Below are 19,886 nucleotides of genomic sequence, written 5' to 3'. Positions count from 1 at the left end.
CCATGCCAAGGGAGAGAGCCGGTTGGCAGGAAGAGCAGTAAAAACAGGATGTGCTAGCTTAACTTCAGTCAGCACCTGTCTCCTTTTATCACTCACAAACCCTCTTATCAGAGGGAAATCTTGGCTGACGGAGGAGGAATTTAGGCAGCAGAGGATTAGCGTCAGTCATCCGCCTCAGCTTCCCTGGGGATTTCAGGGATGCGGGCTGGCTCTAGGACCTGCCTTCCGTTGATCTTCCCAGGCATGTGCCAAGGACACCCCACGGCAGGGAGGATGGCAGCTCCTGGCTGCTGACGCTGGTGGCCAGCATCAGCAGCTGCTCTTAAGCCAGAGCCCGTTCTTCTCAAAGAGGGGCTCTGCCAGAGCAGTGTCTCACAGGCAGCAGTGTGGGGGGAGCTGACAATGAACTCTCAGCCCCTTGCACGTTTAGTGGCTTTCACTGCTGACGGAGTGTGCCCAAGAGCTGGTGGGTTTGCCGGGGATGTTGTGGGTCCCCTCATGTGAACCACCTCCAGGCACTGCTGGGGTCCAGGTCCCCCATGGCAAGTGGCTCTGATCCAGCCACTTCCCTGGCACAGGGGGCTTCTGGCCATGGCTGGTCTCCAGGGTAGCCATGCATGTCCAGTGTTGGGAATACATCCCACTGGGGGTTAACCCCTTTACTGCCTCCAGCTGCGGTGACCTGACCCAGGTGGTGGGGACTCCTGCTCATGAGCCACCCATAGTCCCTGCTGACACATGCCGGGGGAAGAGATGCTCGTCCTCCTACTGGGAGCTGTCTCCATGCCAAGTGGGTGAAAGCACAGCCCGCTCACAAAGGCTGTGCACAGCAAAGGCACCGGAGGGTGAAGAAAGGGGCTTTCCACTGGCATTGTGAAAGGGGGATGTGGTGGGTTTCCCCCCCTACGCTGGGGTCAGCAGGGTTTCTAAGAAGTGAGTGGTCATTTCTGAAGTCCATCGCTGCAGTATGCATGGAGGTGTCCCCATCCCACTCATAGAGCTGAGTCAGGAGCTGCGGGGAAGCACGGTGGTGCACATGGGCCAGAAGAGATGCAACAGACAGGGAAGAGGGGGTATTTGGGGATGTAGGCTCTTGAAACACACACTGGTAGGGAAACGGACAGGGGATCTGATATCATTTGGGAACAGGAGAGAGCACTGTGCGCACTGGCCTCTGATGCTTCATCCAGAGCGCGAGAGCTCCAGCCCTGCGGAGCTTCACCGCAGGCAGACACAACCCTGAGCATCCACCCCTGCAGGAGCCTCAATAACTCGTTTGCTAATGAAAGTGGAAACAACGAGGGAGGTGGAATCCTCAGGGGAAGTGCAACCCATCTAAATGCAAATGGGCTGTGTGAGCACCTCCATCTCCAGGCTCTCCTCAGGGAGGACTGGCCACGCCGCCCGCTTCCCCCCCAGCACCCTCCCAGAGCCCTGAAGCTTGCAGTGGTCTTGCAGTGATCTCCTTTCCACATCTGACCAAGGGACCTGGGAAGGGCAAAGGGGGAATTCCAGTAAATTCCAGGCACAGCCAGTCCCTGGGGCAGGATCTGACCTGGCTGTGTTTGCCTCATTGGGAAATACTGGGATATCACAGCTGCTTTGATTTCCTTTTTATCCATTTCAGCAGCCTGGCATGGGAGAGCCTCCTGCACAGTCCCCAGTGCTGCCTGAGGACCAGGGCCATGGCCAGCCACAGGGCTCAGGGCCCTGCTGTCTTACTGGGGCTCCTCCAGCTGAGGGGAACCTGGCTGGACTGCTTTAGATGGGATTTTTAGGGAAGGAAATGAGCCAGGTATTCCTTTGCCTAGAGCAAGTAAAGATGACCCTGAAGGTCTGGCTAAGAGGGTGCTAAAGGCCCCAATTCCTGGTCCGTGAGTGCCCCTCTGCCTTGACATTTGGTGCCTTCTGCATCATTAACGCTGAGGTGCCCAGGCGTGACGGCCTCTGAGTTGTGTTCCACTCGACCTGCCCTGGGGAGCATCCATCTCCCTAGGTCCCTGCGACGCACAGATCCCTTGGCAAGAGATATTTTCGTAGCATCCTGCAGAGTCTCACGGTGGCCCTTCAGAAATTTGGGGTCGTGCATGACTCTCGCTGGTGGTGATGGGAGGGGGGGATTTCTTTTCCGTTCAGGGCTCCATCCTTGGCAGTGGCCTTCGATCTCTGTGTGTTTTTCTTCTTTCTCCCTCTTCCTCCTCCCCTGCTACAGTAAAACTGGGGCTCTGGGCACAAGCCCAGCACTGGTTGCTCCCCATGCCCTAGGCGTTCAGGGACAGCTGGCCAGGCTTTGCCTGTGCTTCCTGCAGACATCCTCAGAGAGTCCTTGCAGCACTGCCCCTGTGATGGCATCACGACAGGGAAAGCCAGAAGAGATCCCCTGGAGCTTCTCAAAGCTGGATGTGGGCACCTGCACTGCATCCGGGGATGGCCAGGGACGGAGAGGGGAGCTGCATAGGTGTTGGCCCCAGTGCACTCCCTGCTGTGCATCCAGCCCTCATCAGACATCGCAAAACTGGCACGCAACTAGCATCAAAAAAAGCCTTGAAGCTGCAGTCAAAGTTCACAGCCTTTTAGTCCAGGAAGATCATTCTGCATCAGCCGGGGATGCTGAATCACAACAGACTACCACTTCTTGGGAAACGCGTGGTGCAGAGGGACTGACCCGCTGCATGTGTCTCCAGGTGCGCACACCTGGAGCCCAGCCCAGTGTTTCAGCACAGCTCGCTCCGTGCCAGGGCAAGCCTGGAGCATCATCTGCACTGGATATCTACTGAGCTGATCATTTGGCCCAGGTTCAAGATTTCCCACGGCAGGCTGTGGTTCCTGTCTCGCCTGGCTATTTTCTGTCACCTAATCCTTTTTGCTCTAGGGTGTCCAAGCCCTCCTAACTTTTCACTCTGTTTGACGCAGTTGCAATTTTTCTTTCCCTCTCAGGAGAATGATTTGCAGGCTTGTACAGCCCTGCACGCTCACTGCCGTGGCACAAGCCAGAGAAGCGCTGCCCTGGCTTTGCATATGCGGCAAAGCACCCGTTCCTGCGGCTGTTTTGCCCTGCCCAGATGTACAGCCATGTCCATCCTCCTCTGCCACTTCACTACTTTCTTAGAGCACCTTCTTTGCCCCATTTTGCTCATCATAAGTCTGTGGGTTCGCCTCCTTGAGAGCTGGGCAGTGCCCATGCCTGAGACTCCTTCCTGCAGGTTACCCTGTCCCCTTTGCCTTCCACTCTGCATTTGCAGCCGCAGCTCAGTGCTTGCTCACCGAGTCTGACCCAAGGGGCTCAGAGTTTCCTGAGTGAGGTTTCCAGTGGGGGTAAAGGATGCTAGGGTTTGCCAGGACCCCCAGGCACGTTCCTGGGACAGCTCGGCTCCAGTGAGCCCGCTGCAGCCCATCGCCTCTCTCTTCAGCCTCCTGCAAGGGATCTCCTCGGAAATGTTTCCCCGGTGCCATGCCCACGCCACGCACCACAACAGCACCACTCGCTGCCCACCTCTCCAGTAAGAGAGTTCACTAAGTCTTAACATGTTATTTTCTCTAAAAGCAATACTTGGAAATAAAGCTGGAAGCTGTGTGCAAATGCCGGGGGGGGAGGGGGGGCATGTGTGGAGATGCAGTTGTGCATTCATGTCTGTGCTTAGGTGTGTGCTCCTGGCAGGTATCTGTGCTCATGCACGTGACAAGCATCGAAGCAGAAAGCCTGCTTTTAGGATAAATTGTCTACAGAGCACACCCTAGCCACATTTTTTAACCTGTCTTAGTCCCTGGCCCATCTAGCTTTTTTTTTTTTTTTTGGGGGGGGGGGGGGGTCGGGGGGGAGGAAAACTCAAGCAGCATTCACATTTACAGCCACGGAGAAATTAGGCTCTCTTTCACGTGCTGACTGGCTCCTGACATCTGCTCCCACTTTGCTGTTTGTGGCCGGAGATGTATTTGGTTAGGCCTCCTTTCTAGGGGTTTTTTGCAATCATTTCACAATCCTCTGACACCGAGACCAGCGCAACAGCTCATCCTGCACAAGCAGAAGTCAGCCTCGCAGTGCCTGGATGCAGCTCACCCTTAGCAAACGCGGGGTGGGCTGCTTCCGGCCCTCCCACAACAGCCCCGGCTGACTCCCAGCCTGCAGAGAGCAGTTCCCAGGCTCCCAGCACGGTCCAGGCCAGAGCATAGCCTTTTTAATAACTCACTTTAATGCTGCTTTCCCGGAGCAGCCAGGAGGGCTGAGCCCAAGCGCTACTTTGAGCGAGAGGCGCTTGTTCGGGGAGGCTCAGCACTGCGGAGAGAGACTTGGCCACAAGCAAAAGATGCTGCGTAAAAACCATTTTGTGTCGCTGGGTTTACTAGGATCTCAAGACGCCTCGTGCTCAGCTAGCGTGGGGCGATTGGAGCAAATAGGAGGGCTTCACCTCCCTGGGCAACGAAGCAATGACAGCCGAGGCAGGAGCTGCAGGTAAGGGTACCCGCTGCCCCGCTCTACCATGCTGGCACGGCCCCTTCCCCTGCCCATCCCAAATCATGACAGCAAGAAACAGCGAGGTTGGTTAAGAATGTGATTTTATTGCCTTACATCTTGTCTCAAAACCCGCCCGGCGGGCGGACGCGTGCTCCCACATGCTCCGCGGAGCAAGCTCAGCACCTGTCCGTTCTTCAGGGCCAGTATCTCAGACTTCACAGTTTCTTTATGCAGTCTTTAAACAACACCTAAACGTCCACCTAATAAAGCGATCAAGCTAGATAAATGTACTTGATAGAAACAGTCAGCTACAAGCTTTCTCCAGCCAGCACACAGCCTTTGCTGATATTGTTAAGCTCTGCAAATCCTATTATTGTAATTATACAGCTTAATAGACTTTAACTGACCAAAGTCCACGTCTGAAGTCTCTGCAAGCAAATAGCACTGCAGCTGCAGTAAGACCCTTCAGATTGCTCCTTCTCAGCATACTGGAGGGGTTTTTGCAAACACGGGTAGTTGCCACGACCCTGTCAGCCCTGTTCCCAGATCTATCCCCTCACTCCCTGCGCTCTCACTTCATGGTGTCCCTGGGTTAGTGACTCCTCATTTTACTAAAGATTTGGGATAGGGTCACTCTCAAAACAACTGCAGTGTGTTTGCAATGAATTTTGCAAACTGTTCTGCTCCCCCACCTGCAGTGCTTCGCACACACCATTTTCACATGCAGGCTTTCTGGATTTGGGATGAAAGTGTAAAAGCATCTTTTTTTCCCTCAGAAGGCAAAACTTAAGACTGAACAGCTGACAACAGCAAAAACAAGGGGGACTAAGGGGGCAAAATTCCACCAAAATGAACATTTGTTTTAATTATAATTTCATACTTAAAAAAAAGGCATTTAACAAAAAAATCAAAAGGGAATGCGGACAAATCCTGACTTCTTCCTCCAAACTACACTGCAACAGTGTGCTGTAAAAGCAGAAGAGAAGCCCCAGAGCAGCTCAGGAATAAAGCCACACCATCCCCCCGCTGTCCCCAAACTCTTGTTCTTGCCACTACCGACTGCTCCGCAAGGAGGCCCAGGGACACAGGGACGTGGACCCTACCCAGCACCCCACAGCCTGGCAAGCCGGAAAAGAGCAAACGGGCCAGAGAGCAATGAAATGCAGCCGTGGTTTATTCGGTAGAAAAATAGGAGTAATCTTCCAGAAAAGCTAGCCTATGATATGAAGGGTACCCTGTAAAAAGTACGAGGAGCCGAAAGTAGAGCCCTTCAGGAAGCCTGAATGAAAGCACACTCTTTACATATAAATACAAACGTATAAACCCCCCCCCCAACAGTCAAAGGAAAAGCTGCCATCCTGTCGGGCACCCCTGGAGCTGGCGCAGCCCCCCGGCCAACCCTCCCCGGCGTGGGGCTCGACCCCGCAGGGCCACGGCTCACCTCCCCGGGGCCAAGAGGGACGGGGGCATCCCGAAGGCTGGCTCTTGCACCCCGCCGGGAGCCGCCGTTGCCGAAAACCCCAGCGGCTCGTGCCTTGGATCACGGCGGGGGCGACGCTGCAGCGGGCACGGCAGTGCCGAGGGGGCCGTGGGGCGGAGGGCAGCCCCCTCGGCCAGCCCATCCTCGCCTCGGCCAGGGCTGGTGGCCGGCACTCTCCAGATGTCCGTGTCCAGGCGATTGTCGGTGGGGAAGGCGTCCGTCCTAGGGAGAGGTAGGAAGGGGAGCATGGTTAGCCCTGCTGCGCCTTTGCTTTAAGCATCGCTATGCCCAGCAGCTGTGGCAGGAGACCCTATCCGAAGGCAACCAGTGGTTTGGAGGGGGCCGTGCCCTAATTGCCTCCATGATCCGGCTGCTGCTCCAGCACCTTTTCCAAGCTCAGCCAGGTGCCTCCCTCCATCCCATGAGAAACCACAGGGTGCTAACCAGGACATGGGGCAGCATCCTCCCGCTACTGCTCGGCACCCCCCGCTCATCCCACCTACCTCTTCAGGGCTGAGCTAGGTGCGCCGCCCCCTCTGCCGCGAGGCTTTCCTGCTGGATGCTGCGGGCTGCGCTTTCTTCTTGTCCAGCTTCTGCATCAGCTTCTGGACGGCCGTGTCGGTCGGGGAGGCGCAGATCTTCTTATTCTTCTTGGTGGTGAACCTGGGGGTCGAGGCAGAAAGGTTTGCTGTGGGGCTGCTATGGAGGTGGACGGGAGGCTACAGGGGTGACAGGTCGGGAGGACCCACCTGCTCCGGATGGCTCCCACCCAGCCAGGGTACTCACACAACGGCACGCAGCAGGCAGCCTGAGTCAGGTCCCTGTAGGCTGTAGGACTTCACCCAGCCATGCGGGATGACCTTCCTGCTGTTCTTCAGGCAGCAGTCGGAGGCTTGGCTGCCTATGCCTGGGGGACAAGGGGGGACACGTGGGATTTTAGACCTGACCCGGGGCAGCTTTCCAGCACTGCGGGACCGTAACGTGGCCAGCTCAAGGTAAGGGAACCACAGCAGGTCTTGCAGAAAGCCCCCGTTAGGAGCAACCCCTTTGGTGGTGGGGGCGAGCATCCACAGGCTCAGGGCTCTGCCCTCCGGGGATGCACGTCGGTGCCATCAGCACCAGAGAGACTGGAGAGGTGCTGGGGCAGCCACGTGACGATGGGAGCCCTCAGCCCCCACTCCCTGTTGCAGGTCAGACCCTGCCCCAGGGAGACGTGACGCCAGGTTTTTTGGTGAGGAAACTGAGGCAGAGAGGGGCTCCTTGCAAAGGAGCTGAAAATCATTCTTCTGCCCCTGCCACCCACCGCCACCACTGCCCTGCCAGCCACAACTGCTGCTTCTCCCTGGCCTGAGGTAAGCAGGGCAGTCCTCAGGGGAAGAGCTAGCGCAGCACGCGCACACACGTGCGCGCACACACATGCACTCACACCGCGTGGGAACGCATGGCAAGCACCACCGGCGTACTGCAAGCCAGCCGCGCACGCGCACCCCTGCCCGTGAACGCACTGCAAACGCTACGCGCCGACTCCAACCGCGTGCACAGGCATGGGCACCCCCCCCCCCGCCACGCATGAACGCAGCACAAGCACTACGAGTAAACCCTGCCGGCCAGCCATGCACACGCATATCTGCACGGCAAAGCGCTGCAAACACTGCATGCGCACAGCGCACCCCAGCCACGCAGACACATGCACGCAGGGGGACACGCTGCAATCCGGTCACACGCGCAGGCCTTCCAGCTGGCAGCCTGCACCCAGGGGCTCAGCACCCTGCACAGCCCCTTAGGGCACTCCGACCCGTGCACCATCCCCCCCCCCCCCCCAAGTCTGGACACCGGGGGTTTGCAGCCCCTCACCTCGAGCCGGGTAGACGAGGAGGGCAGCGGCCAGCAGGAGCAGCGGCAGGAGAAGGCGCAGAGCCATCGCGGGCAGCTGGTGCGTCGGGTGCTGAGCTCTGCTTGGGAGCAGGACGCGCACTGCTGCCTCGTGCCTCGGACACTCCTATTTATCCCTGGATGCTTTGGTTTCATTTTCGGCCACCCTGGCATGCAGCCCTCCAGTCGGACAGGGGGCTGGGTGACAGAGGAGAGGAAAGGGAGAGGATTCCTGTAAGCAGCAAGCCCCCCCTTACAGATGTGTCCTATCTTGTTCCCAGCTGCCATTCACTGCACCAGGCGGGGGGCACGCTAGAGACACAGCCCCCATCATGTCTCGAGTTTGTGGGCTCTCGTTTCCTACCCGGTCCCACAACCTGCTGCTACCTGCTCTTGTCAGGTCAGGTGTTGCTGCTTGCCTGTTTGCTCCCCAAGCGCAGTCCCTGGCGGGCTGCCAAGCCAGCCGGGAAGCCAAAAAGTCGACCTGCTCCACTTCCCCCAGAATATGTTGCTCGGCAGCCGCCAGCTCCCTGGTTGTTCCCAAGGCAGGCTGCCCACCTCGAAGGGGCAAGAAGGGGCTCGGGGAGACCCCAGTCGTGGTCCCCTAACCCCCATCCATGTCCTGCTGCCTTGGGATCCTCCTGAAACAGCTGGGCACATATGTATGGGCTGTGGTGGGGCCAGGCTGCAACTGGGGCTGCGGGAGAGGGCATAGCCCACTCCCAGCTCTGCAAGCACAAAAAAAAACCCAGGAATCTGCAATGACATTAAATTGTCAGGAGCTGTGGATGTTCACCTGCCTGGACCAGCTGGAGAAAGGGGCTCACGGACACCTCCTAAGGTTCAACGCCAACGCAGACAAACCGCAAAGTTCTGTGCCTGGGATGGAGTGATACCATGCCACAGGACAGGCAGCTAGCTAGAAAGCACCTGTGCAGGATGACTCTGGGGTCCAGGTGGAGCTGAACAGGAGCCTGCAGCGTGCCCTTGCGGTGACAGGGGCCACTCACTGCCAAGGCAACGGGCAGAAAGGCTGCGACAATGCCATCCTTGGAGATGGTCGACCCTCGGTCGGGCCAGCCCCCGAGCAACCTGATGTAAGTCTGGTCCTGCTCTGAGCAGTGTCTGGGCCAGGGACCTCCTCATTTTCACAGAATCACCAGGTCACAGACTAGTGGAGGTTGGAAGGGACCAAGGGCGAAGTTTTAACAACCTGTCTGGGCAACCTCTTCCAACGTTTGAAGTGTTCTAATGTTGAAAACATTTATCTCAGGATTTAATTGGATTGGGGTTAGCTAATCCCTTGTGTTGTGGTCTTTTGTCCTCTCTCTGGGCACCTCCAAAGTGAGGAGCCCCATCTTCTCTCCAACCCTATCAGGCTCTTGCTGACAGCATCCCTTTCCCAGGCTGCACAGCCCCACTGCTGCCCAGAGACTGCTGGCCCTATTGGCCCGTGCCACAGGTGGGCAGGCAAGGGCTCGATTGCCCCCCCTTGCCCTCCTAATAAGGCCTGAGGGGCTCACGGGCACGGGAGACCTTGGCACCATGAAGGGGAGCCAGCTGGCTGTGCTGCCCAAGGAGCCACCCCAGGGGGACATAGCACTGGGGAGCTGCTGATGCAACACCAGGACTTTCTACCAGTACCTGATAAGGACCCTCATAAAGAGTTATCAAGGGCAATAAGTAACCCAGGGGGAGAACAAAGTCCCGGTTGTTTTAAAAAGCAGAGTAATAGGATACCCAGGCTCTCCCCCGTCTCGGCAGGGAGGAGGCAATGCTGGAGTCCCAAAGGGCTCACTGGTAATGGCTCTACATCCCCACCTTGGGCACAGGACCCAGCAAGTTTCTGGGGTTTACTGGCTTCCTCAAGGATGAACTGGGGTGTCTGGGGAAAGCCCCCACTGCCTTGGCACATCTGCTCCCTCTGGGACTGCCCATAGCCTCTCCCGTCCCATCTGCAGGCCCATGTGCTGGACAAGCTGGGGGCACCGCTACTCCCTCAGCCCTAGCCCAGGTTGTATATCCCGATCATAGCTCTCCTGGAGGCTGCGTCCTGCCAGGGCTGAGTGGCATGGAGGGACGGGTGGCAAGCCACAAGCTGCCACCAGCATGGACCCAACATCCGCACACTTGAGGACTACTGTCAAGGAGCTGCACGGCAGCACAAGGAAATTTGGGAAGCAATGTCAGCCAAAGTGAGTTTTTTGGCTTGATTGAGCAGAAAGAGAAGCCAGCAGAGATGCCCCACCGGCTAGAGGGCCAAGGGCCAGTCCAGCCTGGTCCTGAAGGAGCCCAGGAGCCCTCCAAGCGAGCCTACCACCCAGGAGGATAGCCCAGCAGCACTTCTTGCCACATCCCAGCCCTGGCCACAGCAGCAGGCGCCTGGAAAGTCCCAAGCTTTCTGCATGTTTTCAAGACATCACAGCAGCATCCTCTGGCTGTACGGTCTGAGCTGCTGAGGAGGGTTAGAGCATATGTTGCCTTTGCAGGCACTTCTCTGAACACCGCAATTTGTGTCCAATGAAACTAGTTGGCTGAGTAGACTCTCAGCGGCTTAGCGAGGGACTGTGAAAGGGCACACGGGGGATAGGAAGGGAGGCAGGGGACAAACGGGTCTGATACCAGCTAAAGCATCAGGGCAGTGGTTAGGAGAGGGGCCAGGAGGGCACCCAGCACAGGGAGGAAGCAGGGAGCTTCTGGCAATAAGAAGGCAGTGAGCATCCAGCTTGCAGGGGAGGTCGCAAGGCAGACCTAACTTTCGGGATACGGAGGAGCTGCTGGGGTGGCAGGGGAGGAGGCAGCTTTTTAGGGGTCTCTAATGACAGCAGCCTCCAGCAGTTCTGCCCTGGTGAGGCACAATTTCTTGCATACACTCACATCAACCTGTTTCTCACCAGCTTGGGCTCCTGCACACGCCAGCCTTTGCCTAAAGTTGGGCAGGTGGAGGTGGTCAGAGCCCTGATGCAGCCAATCAAGGCACTCCTCTGCTGTGTCCACAGGGAAACTCTGGCCCCAGGACCTGTGTCAGACAGCCATGCACAGCTTCACGCACCCACAGAGCTGCGTGCAATGGTGCCTCCATCCACCTCCATACTCTGGCAGCCCAGCTCCAGCCCTTAGTGCACCCCTGTGGTGGAGGGGCCTCCAGGTTGGAGGAGGGGGGAAGGGTGTCATAAAGAGGGCCTTGCTCGTGAGGCTTTCCCATGCAGTGAAACCAGTATGGGAAGGGGTAGGGAATCGCTCAAACCTCCATCCCAAATGCTTCCAGCTTCACACTCCACACCAGAATCTGGAGTTTGCCCTAGGAATTACTTTCCTGACTCCCAGTGTCCCAGTTTCCTGGCATCCCATCTCTTAATGCCAGCAGACCCCTCTCTCCTGAACTCTCAACCCTCTGCTAGCCCAGCCTTGGGCTCCCTTTCAGCCCTGCGAAAGCCCTCAGGTCTGACGTGCATGTGCCCATTGCTAACTAGGCTGTAGGATCTGCTCCTTGGGCAGGTCAGGAGGAGTGGTTCGAGCCCTGCTTTGGAACAGAGGCTCCTCGGGTGCATGCACGGGGCCAAGGGCGTCAAGGGGAGCCCACCAGGGGGGCTGGGAATTTCCAAATCCTTCTGGATGCTGCGTCCAAATTAAAGTCACTGTTAACAGGAACAGGGTCGCCCAACTCCATTCAACTCGCTGACCAGCAAATTCCTTCCTGCAGAGGCCCCTGATTCCCAGGAGCAGGCAGTAAGAGGTACTTTGCAAAGTCCAGTGTGGAAAGCCCCAGTGGCTGGGAAGGGGAGTGGGCTGCCTGCCAGGCACACGGTATAGAAACCTCACATAGCAAGTGGCCCTCAGGGACTGGGAAAGAATTGCTGGAAGCCAGCGGCACACGAGCCGAGCAGCCTCCCCACTGGCTGCCTCTCCATCCCCAGCAATCAGCAGAGTTGATGGGAAGAGCTGGCTGAGCACAACATGCTGGGAAGGGCCGGGAGGCAGGCTGCCTGGGAGTCCCCTCCTCGCGCACGGACTCTGGAGCCGGCTGCACTCGGAGAGACGGCCTTCAGCAGGGATAATTCCCCCCCCCCCCCCACGCCCCGAGCGCTCTGACCTAGGAGGAAAAGCAGTTTCCAAGCGGGGTGTGGGTGCAAGAAGTTAACCCTTCTGCTGCTAGCACATCCGCAGAGCCACTCGACTGCTTTTGGACAGGGCGGGCTCTCCGCGGAAAAATGTGCTGGTGTGAAATGGGAGCAATCAGGCTGAGAGGGACCCCAGGGGGTCTTGCACCATGGCAAGATGCACTCTTCCTACAGCATCTTCTCTGTGGCTTGGGGCGCTGCCACTCATCCTGCCACTCACATGGGGCAAGCTCTGCCTCTTCCTCCCCAGGGAGAGCACGTGGGCAGCTTCATGCTGCTCTCACCCCTCCTGAGCCAAGCACAAGGGGGTCCCGTGCATTCAGGCTGTAGGTAGTTTGAGCTTTTTCCACTACTGCTACAGCAAACATGCTCAGTGCCTGCTGAAAGGGGTGACAGCTCAGAGCCTGTCCCTCTGTGGCATGGCAGAGACCTCCCTGGGGTGGCCGAGGTTCCTGGTGGAAAGGGTACTTGATCCTTCTCTTGGCAGAGCAGCTAGGCCAGCCAGCAGCAGACGCTGCAGGGAAGAGCTGGTCAGCTGGAGTCTGTATAACCCTCCAAATGTAAGGCACCTCTCAGCTGGTCCTCAGCCCTTGCACTGACCGCAGAGCCACCCCTCCCTCTTCCACTGAGAAACAGCTATCCTCCGTCAAGAAAAATCATGGTTCCTCTTATGGCAGGGTGAAACTTTGTGGAAACTGCTGGCCCCAACCCAACCTTTACTGAATATGGAGAGGTAACAAGTCATAAATCCTCCCATGGCAAAACGAGCAGCAGCCCCCAAAGCAAGTCACCACGTGTGTGCCAGCTGAGCCAGGACTGCCTGGAATGAGTGGTCTGGTCGGGCTCCGAGCAGCGACGTGCACACGTGTACGCTGTGTACAAACACATAGTCCTGGCCTGGCCCACATGACGTGTGAATTCAGAGAGCTTTGGGAAGCTGCAGGGAAGGGAGATGGCTGAGTGTTGTCGGAAAGGAAACTGCTCCTTCTCCACTTCATTGCTCTGGTGCCAAGGAACATGGGACTTTGTACTTGAAAACAGGCAGAGCTGTACTGCAGACAACCAACATCAGCCAAGCAGGCCGCTCTGCCTGCATTTCTGGTGTGTGCTCAGCTCTGCTGCTCAGAGCCTGGATCCAGTTTCTAGAGCAGATAGAAGCTGGCACACACAGCGAGTTCATCAAGTGGAGAGAAAAGGAGACAGAGAAATTAAAGATGGCCAAAGGGAAATGAAGCAAAACATCAAGAAGGCTCTGGAGAGTTTGTAGAAGATATCATAGCAAAATGTAAACAAGGAACTGGATGTGCTTCAGCCAAGGCTGGAGAACGCCAGAGGAGAGCTCTACTCCCAGCAAAGGTGCAACCAGCCACCCCAACCAGGGAAGCAACAGGGCCCAACTCCCAGGCAACGGTGGCAAAATCAAGTGCAGGGGAGAGAGAAGGCCAAGAGAAAGGAGATGACCCCCCACACGGTCCAGGAGCTGCCAAGCACAGGCACCAGGCACAGACCTGCCATATGAGCTGCTGATTATGGGGCAGTGAGCTCACTTGGCTTGGCATCAAGGGGAGCAACGCTGCCAGGAGGGTGCACGAATAGCAGCTGGCCGAGCCCTTCTCAGTAGTGTGGAAAGGAAACAGCTGGCCAGAAGCCTGGAAACGCCTGGGGGAGCGGTGGAAGCCCGGCTTGCACAGGTCTCACTCTGCCCGGATATAATTAAATGATAGGAAGAAGTAATAGAGTCGATATCTCAATATGACTAGTCATTACCAGTAATTCAGAGCAGCAGGGCTCGGTGATGGAGCAGTCAAGACCCTGCAATAAGTGACTATAGGTGACAGGGACCATGCTTGGAGAAAGTAGGAGTGACCTGAGGGTCTGTCCATCTCCCAGACAGACAGAAGTAATGCAGAGAGGATGTTCTGCACTGCCAGGGAGACCTGGGTGATGCACAGCAACCTCCTTGTGGGTACAGACAGAGCAGGGATTAATCAGAGACTTAGGACATCAGGACTCCAGAGCTGGCTACCGCATTGGTCACCAAGGGAAGGTGGAGGGCACATCCCAAGATGTCACCCCAAGAGTGACATCCACTGGAGCATGGGGAAAACAGCATTTGGAGCTGGGACTCTGCTTGAGATGCCCCAGCTGGCCAGCCAGTGCCCAAGCTCTTTGGTTCTGCGACTGGCTGCAGGTGGTGTCCGGCTGGCCTGAGAGCAGGGCATGTGGGTGGAAATTCCCTTTGGAGATGGGAGTCTGGTGCGATGGCTGTTTACAGCAAGGGAGCTGCAGGGGAAGAGCTGCAGGGTCAGAAGCCGTGAGACCTCTGGACCGCATCCCCCTGCCAAAGTCCAGCAGACCCTAAAATGACAGCACCAAGTCTGTGCAAGCTCTAGGAGAGCCTCCCAGATGCCTTGCAAGCCTCCCCTAGGGGACCAGAGAGTTCCTGGCTAATGTGACATTAGGAAGAGGAGCTGCATCCTTGCTTCCCCAGATGGTCCCATCCTGACACCTCAGCAGCAGAGCAGACCCCACATGTTGCAGAGGTCTGGAGGAGCTCATGATGGCCAAGACAAAACTGAGCCCAGGCCATGCCCTGTATCTCCCACAGCAATTGACTGTGATTGCAGTTAGAAAGGGGACTTTGCCACGAGTGCTACAACCATTACTCTCTCTTTGCAGGTCTCTGTTCCAGTCCTGAATGTCCCCGTGAGAGCTGCCAGCTTGCAAACCCCCCACCCAGCTGCACCAAGGCAGGGTTACAGGGACAAGCAAGAGCTGTATTAGACTGGCTGATATGATTGAGATTAATTGATAGTCAGAAAAAGCATTCTCAGAGTATGCTCCTGTCTCCGTTGCCTGCAACTGCCTCCCATTCAACACCTGATGTCACAGACAAATACCATAGCATCACAGAATAACTGAGGAGGGAAGGGATTTCTGGCTCTCCACTCCAACATCCCACTCAGAGCAGGTCTAACTTCCATCTGGATCAAATTGTTCAGGGACTATTCCAAGCAGAGAAGCCCACCATCCCTCTAGGCCCTATCCAGGGCTGCACTGCTCTTTGGGGAAGAAGGAGTTTTCTAGCATGTAATAGGAAATTCCTGGCACAACTTGCGCCACTGCCTCTCATTCTGTCTTTGGCCAGCTCCAAGCAGAACCAACCTGGCCCTGGCATCTCTCTAACCCCATCAGGCTGCTGCCCCTTCGCCTCCCTTTCCCCAGGCTGCCCAGCCCCACTGCTCTCAACCAGTCGAGGGACTGGAGGTTGGGCTCACATAGGTTGGGCTGGAGAAGGAAACTCAAGGTCCCTAAGGAAAAAGCTCTTTATAACGCCCTTCACAGTCACCCCCTGATCTTTGGGCCATGGAAAGGCTGTGTAAGGCACCTAAAAGAAGTCTGCAGAAGCAACACACGGCATTTTAGAAAATGAGCATGCCTGCACAGACTGACACACATGTACTTCACATGCAGATATTGTACCAGAGACCCATCTGATAGCCTGTGCCCTGAAGTGCATTAACCTATATTCCTGTCCATACAGCTCCTTGCTCATCTAGCTCCAGACAGCTCTGCTATCCACCAAAATGTCCAATCTCACTAGTTTCAGCGGCCAAAATAATCTGTATTTTAAAAATGTGTGGCTGGCACAAACGCTGGGAAATCACTAACGGGGGAAGGGAGGCAGCGTACCTTGTGCACATGTATATCAGCAGATCACTGCCGATGCCATCCATTTCTGGAGTCAGCCCTTCAGAAGGGATGTAAAAAATTGGATTAGGGTCTGAAAAGAGAGAGAAAGGTGAGGAGGAATTTATAAGGAGACTAAAAAAGAGCCTCATCTGGAATATTCAAGCCAGAACCTCACTTTATGGAAGAACTGGGGAAGTTTTAATAGATTTATAGATTAAAAGATTAATAAATTTAATCTTTAATGCGTCCAGGGGTTGGAGTGCAATCTTCACGTGCATCCGAACGCTTTGTATTTCACCAGATCTGCCGCACAGCAAAACTCATCAAGCAGTTCACTGAATCAGAGCTGCAAGGCCAGAAAAGACAAGACCACAGAGCAGCAAGCAATTTTTTGTTCCTGTGGTTGGCCGTAGCCAACAGTTTATTCCGCATGGTTACAACAGTGACAAGTTCCCCCTTGTCTACAAAATCCGGTTTCCTCCCCACACAACAAGAAACATCAGATCGACAACAGCAGAAGGACTGCCATCCTCTGCCTGTCCTTTGGGCTTGCTTTTCTTGCCTGTGACGTGCTTGGAAAGTAATTTGGCCATCATAAATGCTCGGAAACAACTCTCTCCACCTCAATGGCAAGTCCATATTCTCTCAGGTTAGACACTGTGTGCAGAGAGAGTGCCCTCAGGTACACCCACCACCCAATATATAACAAGGAAATCCTGTGATGGGCAAGAGGGACCCCCAGCCTTCCCAGGGATGGAGAGCTTCTCTGGGAGATGAGGAGCATTCTGTAATCCCCAGCACGCCTGAGACTGTGAGTAAGGATCTCGACTGGGCATCCAGCTTCTCTAGGAAGACCGTCAGGTTAGAGCTCAGGATAGACCAGTGAGAGCACCCAGATGTCACTCCCAAAACCGTGAGTTTCTTCTCATTCTAAAGGCTGAGTTGCCCTGGAAACGAGCTAGCAGAAAAGCAGTGATGAAGGTGGTGCCTCTTCCGAGAAGAGCCTGACTCCTTCTTTCAGCCAGCACTGCAGATACGTGATCTTTCTCCCTCCAGCAAATGGAGGAGCCAAGACCCCCAAAGAGGGAGCTGGAAGCCTGAGCAGAAGGTGAGTTCCCACCTTGTGCATCTGAGGACCTTTGCTGGCTAGGACCAGTGAGACCAGGTGCAATATGGGTGGTGCAGTAGGTAGGATAGGTACTGCTGTGAGGTAGTGGAACTTTCTGTCCACAGGACTTCCAAGGGGAAAGCATCTACTGTGTTGTTCCTGGAGATATGCAGGCCCCTAAGAAGGTTTCCCAAGGAGCTCTTCTCTCTCCAAATCTCCTTGTCTGTGTCATAACCATCCTCCCTGATCTGGGGAGATGAACAAGCCTTGGTCCATCTGGCACTCCCCACAGCCCAGAGCTGCTGTGTGGATGGGCTGGTGTCTCCCCATCTCCGTCCTCGTGCTTGGCCTCCAGAGCCTTGGCAGGCGGATGGTGCCAGAAGGTCTCGCAGCTTCTCACCCTTCAGCTTCTTCCTGATGCTCCCTTGCTATAAACAGCTGTCTTGCCTGACCCCCGTGTCCAAAGGGAATTCCCACTCACATGCATTGCTCCCAGCCCAGCCAGCTGAACTGAAGAGCTTGGGTGCTAGTTGGCCAGCTGAGGGGTCTCAAGCAGAGTCTCAGCTCCAGACGTCGTTTTCCCTATGCTCCGGTGGGTGTCAGTCCCGTCCACCTCCCCTGGGTGACCAATTTGGTAGCCATTTCTGGAGTCCTGATTCTCCACAGGGCAGTTCAGTGGAGATGTGAGACCCCTTCCCCTTTGCAGAGGCTAATGGAGACACTAAGACGGCCCTAACACAGCCTGAGCTGTTGTAGCACGTGAACACCAGGGAGAGGGACATCCCTGTGCACACAAAGCAGATTGACCTGTGGTGTCTGTGCTGGCGGGTGGCTCTGCACCCACCTTGCGAGCCCTGCAGGCCTGGCTCTCCCACTATGGGATCCTGGAGTCCAGGGGTCTCATCCCTGCCTCCCTTGGTCGGTCCTATCCTGACATCTGAGCAGCAGAGCAGACCCCACGTGTTGCAGAGGTCAGGAGGAACTCATGGCTGCCGAGAGCGAGACCTGGCCGTGCCCCATGTCCCCCACAGTGGTTGACTGTGGTTACAGTCAGAAAGGGGAATTTGCACCCCCAAGGAAGACCACAGGGGCCACAGCCCCATTTCCCAGCTGTACAGGGCTCTGCTCCAGTTCTGAAGGTCCCTGTGAGAATTGCCAGTATTGCAAAACCACTGCCTTGCTGGGAGAAGAAGGGGAGGACATTTAGACTGGCAGAGGACTGTGTGCTATTTCAGTACCGAAAGCCGTGGGGATGCTCCTGCCCTTTCTGTTTTCGGCCCGCATGCTCCTGCTTCTGGGAGCTGAACTGCCAGACGGTCTGTGAGACACAAAGCCCAGCTTCCCCAGTGAGCTGCGCACCACCCGCACGGGGCTCCTGAAGTGGTTAAATGTTCAGAACATTCTCATCTCAACTTCTCCAGCAGGAAGTCTAGGGTCAGGACAGGCCGTGCACCAGCCCATTAAATTTTGGCATCCCGAAGGCTCGGCAAGAGTCCGTCTGATTTCACAAGCAGACACAAGCCGGGTAACTCCCGCACCCTGTCCAGATCCTCGGTGCCACATCTGGTGGCCAGGGAGACGATGGCTGGTCACTCCCTGCCCTACGTTTTGCAGGACAGCAAATGTCTATGGCTCGTCTGCTGGGCTGGAGGCTGCTGTGCTGAGGACACGGGCACCGGAGCAGATAACAGCTGCCCAATGAAAGGACCCTCGCACTAAGCCTGGGAAACCCATCTTTTTTCCTTGCAGCAGAGCATAGCATCCCTTCATGATCCAACAGCCAAAACTTTGTGGTCAGAGAGGGAAACTCAGTGCTGGAGCTAAAATCTAGTGGAGGAGATGAGGGGAGCAGAGTTCAAAGCGTGTCCTGCTGCTTCACGAGCAGGCATGGATGGAGGCCATGGCTGCTGTGCTGCTGGGAGTGATGCCGGTCTCCAGAGCTGCCTGAAAGGGACTTCAGACCCCACACTGCAACCCTTCTTCTATTCGTCTGACTCCTCCTACATCAGGGAAAGAGATACCACATCCTTTTCTGATGAAGCAGGAACTCTTTGAAGCACCATCTATATTTCCTCTTCCAAAGAGCAAGACTCCACCAGTCCCGAGGCTCTCCCGCTCCCAGCCGCAACAGCCCCATGGTTCCAGGGAGGTCGCATGTTCCCATCTGGCTGTCTCACCTTGCGCTGCAGCAGTAGTAGCACGTAAAGATCGGTTTAAGCAGGTTCGGCCTAAGGATTCAGAGCATAAACGCAAAAGCTGTGTCATTATTTACAGCTGAAACCATGTAAAAAATGTGCTTTTCAGCAGCTCTTCAAAAGAAGAGGCTGGAGCAGCCAGGGTGGACGGCTGACCCTGTGCATCCAAAGCAGCTCTTGGTTCTCACACAAGCGACCTTAGCCGGGATGCGGGGTGCCCACCTCGCGTGATTATACCCTTTGCAGTGCTCACCCTATCTCCTCCCTGTATCTACTCAGGGCTTATGGGGTGCCTTTTCATCTCCCATCCTCATGATATTTCAGACTTAACCTTCTTGTACAAGGCAATTTAACAAATCTTCCTGGAACCTGTTGAAGTTTGTAATCACTCAATTATCACAGGGATTTAAAAGATTAAGCATATCTCCACGCTGCTGAGCCTCATCTCAGCATTCGGCAGAGAAAGCACACAACCACTTTGGCTACAGCACTGCAAAGATAAAGAAAATGCTTCAAACATCCAAGCAGATCATGGAGGTCAAGTCGCTCTCCCTTCCCACTTGATGTTATCTGCCTTGGGAGCCGCTGGGTTGCATACAAATTTCAGGGAAAAATCCCATCTTACTTAAAAACTTTCAATTGCCAGAGACTTCTCGAGCTTGGTGATACACTAGGGGCTAAATGTCCCCCCAGACACGCACACCATCTTTCTAGTTGCCCCTGTACCCCTGTCAAATATTGGCATAACATTTTCTTCTAAATCCTTTGGAAATCCCCGCTGTCCCAAGACTTGGACGCTGCCTGTGCTCGGCACGCTTTGCTGGAATAGGCGTTTTATATATGCTAGAGCGAATGACGCAGGACGTTAGAAGAGCACTTCTGGGATGGGCGCAGCCTGTCTAAGCTTGTACTCCCAAATCTCCCCGCAATGACCTCCCCGAGACAACATACGGCATCCTTCCAC

The 19,886-nt window shown here is 55.7% G+C and overlaps 1 protein-coding gene across 1 annotated transcript; it reads right to left on the bottom strand.

Moving 5' to 3' along the window:
- Positions 1–4,536: 4,536 nt before the first annotated feature.
- LOC104152023 (C-C motif chemokine 21a-like) lies at positions 4,537–7,890 on the bottom strand. Its single transcript, XM_068927335.1, has 4 exons — positions 7,788–7,890; positions 6,720–6,840; positions 6,437–6,596; positions 4,537–6,155 (listed from the first exon to the last, which is right to left on the bottom strand). Exons 1-3 carry the CDS (start codon positions 7,852–7,854, stop codon positions 6,452–6,454), a joined length of 333 nt encoding a protein of 110 aa, XP_068783436.1. The 5' UTR covers positions 7,855–7,890; the 3' UTR covers positions 4,537–6,155; positions 6,437–6,451.
- Positions 7,891–19,886: the final 11,996 nt, after the last annotated feature.

The sequence above is a fragment of the Struthio camelus genome, chromosome Z (assembly GCF_040807025.1).
Source record: "Struthio camelus isolate bStrCam1 chromosome Z, bStrCam1.hap1, whole genome shotgun sequence".
NCBI lineage: Eukaryota > Metazoa > Chordata > Aves > Struthioniformes > Struthionidae > Struthio > Struthio camelus.
The sequence above is the reverse complement of the archived record's forward strand: the minus strand, read 5'-3'. Positions and strand labels throughout refer to the sequence as shown.

Bases quoted from the DNA above. Each gene is read 5' to 3' on its own strand.
- LOC104152023 (XM_068927335.1), bottom strand. From the start codon at position 7,854: ATGGCTCTGCGCCTTCTCCTGCCGCTGCTCCTGCTGGCCGCTGCCCTC. The intron at 6,841-7,787 runs GTGAGGGGCTGC...CTTGTCCCCCAG, and splicing joins CCTCGTCTACCCGGCTCGAG to GCATAGGCAGCCAAGCCTCC. The intron at 6,597-6,719 runs GTGAGTACCCTG...CTCGACCCCCAG, and splicing joins TGCCTGCTGCGTGCCGTTGT to GTTCACCACCAAGAAGAATA.